The 3020-nt window shown below is 38.1% G+C and overlaps 1 protein-coding gene across 1 annotated transcript; it reads left to right on the top strand.

The window, feature by feature from the left end:
• Positions 1-658: 658 nt before the first annotated feature.
• On the top strand, positions 659-1195 carry LOC142164664 (uncharacterized). Its single transcript, XM_075222924.1, has one exon. It carries the CDS (start codon positions 659-661, stop codon positions 1193-1195), a length of 537 nt encoding a protein of 178 aa, XP_075079025.1.
• Positions 1196-3020: the final 1825 nt, after the last annotated feature.

The following is a 3020-nucleotide window of genomic DNA, read 5'->3' on the forward strand; positions in this document are numbered from 1 at the left end:
TCATCATCTTTCTCCCTTATGTTTCTGCGATGAAGAACTCACTAGAAAACCTCCAACCTCCATTGATGAACCTCAATTTTTGACCTTGTTTTACTGGTTTGACATGGTATCAGAGCGGGAGTTTGTTAGATCTTGCTTATCTACGTAGAGCGGTGTTACCCCTGTATGTTTTCATCCAATTTTCATCGAGATTTGTCTTCGTCGGAGCTTCATGATTTTTTTGTGATTTTCCGGCAAAAACACTTTGCTGCTTCGTGTTTGAGTCCATTTTATGGTATATCATACTGAATCTCTGCGGTGTGGTCGCTGGAATTTGAGTTTTGTTCGAGCTAAGGTTTTCCTCAATTTTTTTCGGAGCTAGGGTTTCCTCCATTTTCATTGGTTTGTTGTAGCTATTTTACTATATCAAGGCCTTACTTCTTCAGGTTGCGAAGAAGGTTGGTATTTGTATCTCTCTTTTGCATGTGTTGGATTTTGATTTCAGTCTACAGTATTTGTTGGTGATTTAGTTGTTCTAACCATGACTGGTTCTACTTCCTCTTCTGCGTATACTCCTGACCCTATATCCCTTTTATTTCTTCTGTCATCTGATGTGCCTGGTGTGTCCCTGGTTCCTGTACCATTTTAGGGGAGTGGATTTGGAGGTTGGAAGCGTAGTATGATAGTGTCATTGTCTGCTAGGAGCAAAATAGCATTTATAGATGGTTCATGCCCTAAACCTGCTACAACTTCCCCTGATTATAAACAATGGGACCGTTGTAATAATATGGTGATATCTTGGTTAACAAGTTCATTATCACCGGATATAGCTGAAAGTGTTCAATACTCTGAGACAGCCGAAAGTATATGGAAACAATTAAATAATAGGTATGGTAGTGTAAATGGGACTAAAGTTTTTGAATTAAAAAGGGAACTTGCCTCTACCTATCAGGGATCCCTTGATATTGCTTCATATTTTACAAAACTTACGAGAATCTGGGATGAATTGGGAATAATGTGCAGTAGTCATGCAAATTCTTGCAATTGTGCTGCTAAAGAGAGTCCCCAAAAGGAGAAAGAGGAGGATAAGGTCCATCAGTTTCTCATGGGATTGAATGAGGTTTATGTTGGTGTGAGAAGCAATCTGTTGATGATGCAACCTCTGCCATCCCTCGATAATGTCTATAACATTCTTCTTCAAGATGAAAAGCAATGACAAGTCAACCCGCTTTCTCAATTTACTCCTGAAGCAGCCTCCTTTAATGTGAATTCCCTTAATAAAACTACTCAACCTCAGCTGAATATGCAATTCATGGGGTAGCAGAGACAGTTTACTCAAAGAGTCAATTTTGATAATCAGTCTAGGACCTCTAATCTCTTCTGCAAGTATTGCAAGAAGCCTGGACACTTAATTGATAAGTGTTACAAGCTTCATGTCTTTCCTACTAACTTCAAGTTTAGTAAGGGTAGAAATGCAGTTGCTAATATGGTGACAAATTCTGAATTCTCTGCTTCTGAGTGCACCTCTTCCAATTAGACTTCTATTGTGCCTATTGCTGAAAATGCTTCGGTGGTGCCTGGGCTTACAAAGCAGTAATACTCTCAACTACTCTCTCTTTTGCAACAATCTCATGTCTCTGATCCTGGTCCTCAACTCAATATCATGAGTTCTGCCAATTTTGCTGGTACTTTATTGCCTAAGAATGTAGTATATAGTTTCAACTCTACTTTGCTAAACCAATCTGATTCCTTAACTTGGATAGTTGACTCTAATGCTTCTGACTATATGACTGCTAATAAAGAATATCTCATTAATATCACACCTTTACCTATTCCTTTTCTAGTGTCACTTCCAAATGGTTATAAAGTAAAAGTTACTTGCACAAGTTCCTTTGTTTTGACTGAGTCTATAATTCTTCACAATGTCCTTTATCTACCTTCCTTTAAGCACAATCTCATTTCTGTACACAAACTTACAGATCAATTTGATTGTATAGTTTAGTTTACTAGACTTTCATGTCTCATACATGGCCCTTATCTGAAGAAGCCTCTAGATCTTGGTAAACTGGACAGTGGGTTGTACAAATTTGTGTGGGAAAAGCCTTATCAACCTCAAGTTACTGTGTCAAATGCCTGCAGCAGCTTGTCATCTTCATCTGTTTCTGACCATCTTCCTTGTATTGTAAATACTATTTATCCCTCTTGTAATAAAGTTGCTATGAATAAGATGGACATTGTTTGGCATAATAGACATGCACATGTTCCTTTTATTAAGATGAAAACTATTTCTGAAATTTCCTCTAATATTTCTTCTACACGGTCTTTTCCATGCTCTATTTGTCCCACGGCTAGACAAACTAGATTGTCATTTCCTGATAGTTCTATTCATAGTTCTAAGCCCTTTCAACTTGTTCATGTTGACACTTGGGGACCATATCACACTTCTACATATTCAGGCTCCAAATATTTCCTTACCATTGTTGATGATTTCTCTAGATGCACTTGTACTCATCTAATGGGGTCCAAAAGTAATGCCTTTCCCCTCCTGAAGGCTTTTGTGTTGATGGTTCAAACTCAATTTCATGTCACCATCCAAAGCATAAGATCTGATAATGCTCTAGAATTAGAAAATAGCAATGCTGCAGTTTCCTTCTTTTCTGAAAATGGAGTCATTCATCAAACTAGTTATCCACACACACCTCAACAAAATGGTATAGTGGAGAGGAAACATAGAACCCTCCTAGAAGCTTCCAGGGCTTTGCTTTTCCAATCCAAAGTACCAATCAGGTTTTGGGGAGATTGCCTTCTCACAGCCACATATATCATTAATAGACTCCCCTCTAGACTACTACAAAATAAATCACCTTATGAATTGTTGTTTGTCAAGACACCCAACTATTCACACCTAAGAACTTTTGGTTGCCTATGTTTTGCTATTGTTCCCATTCCTCAGAGAGACAAACTGAAACCAAGAGCTATTCCATGTGTCTTTCTTGGCTACCCTTTTGCAAAGAAAGGTTATAAGTTGTATAACCTTCAGT

This window comes from Nicotiana tabacum, chromosome 1 (genome assembly GCF_000715075.1).
Source record: "Nicotiana tabacum cultivar K326 chromosome 1, ASM71507v2, whole genome shotgun sequence".
NCBI classification, from domain to species: domain Eukaryota; kingdom Viridiplantae; phylum Streptophyta; class Magnoliopsida; order Solanales; family Solanaceae; genus Nicotiana; species Nicotiana tabacum.

Coding starts and splice junctions, on each gene's coding strand:
- LOC142164664 (XM_075222924.1), top strand. CDS start 659: ATGATAGTGTCATTGTCTGCTAGGAGCAAAATAGCATTTATAGATGGT.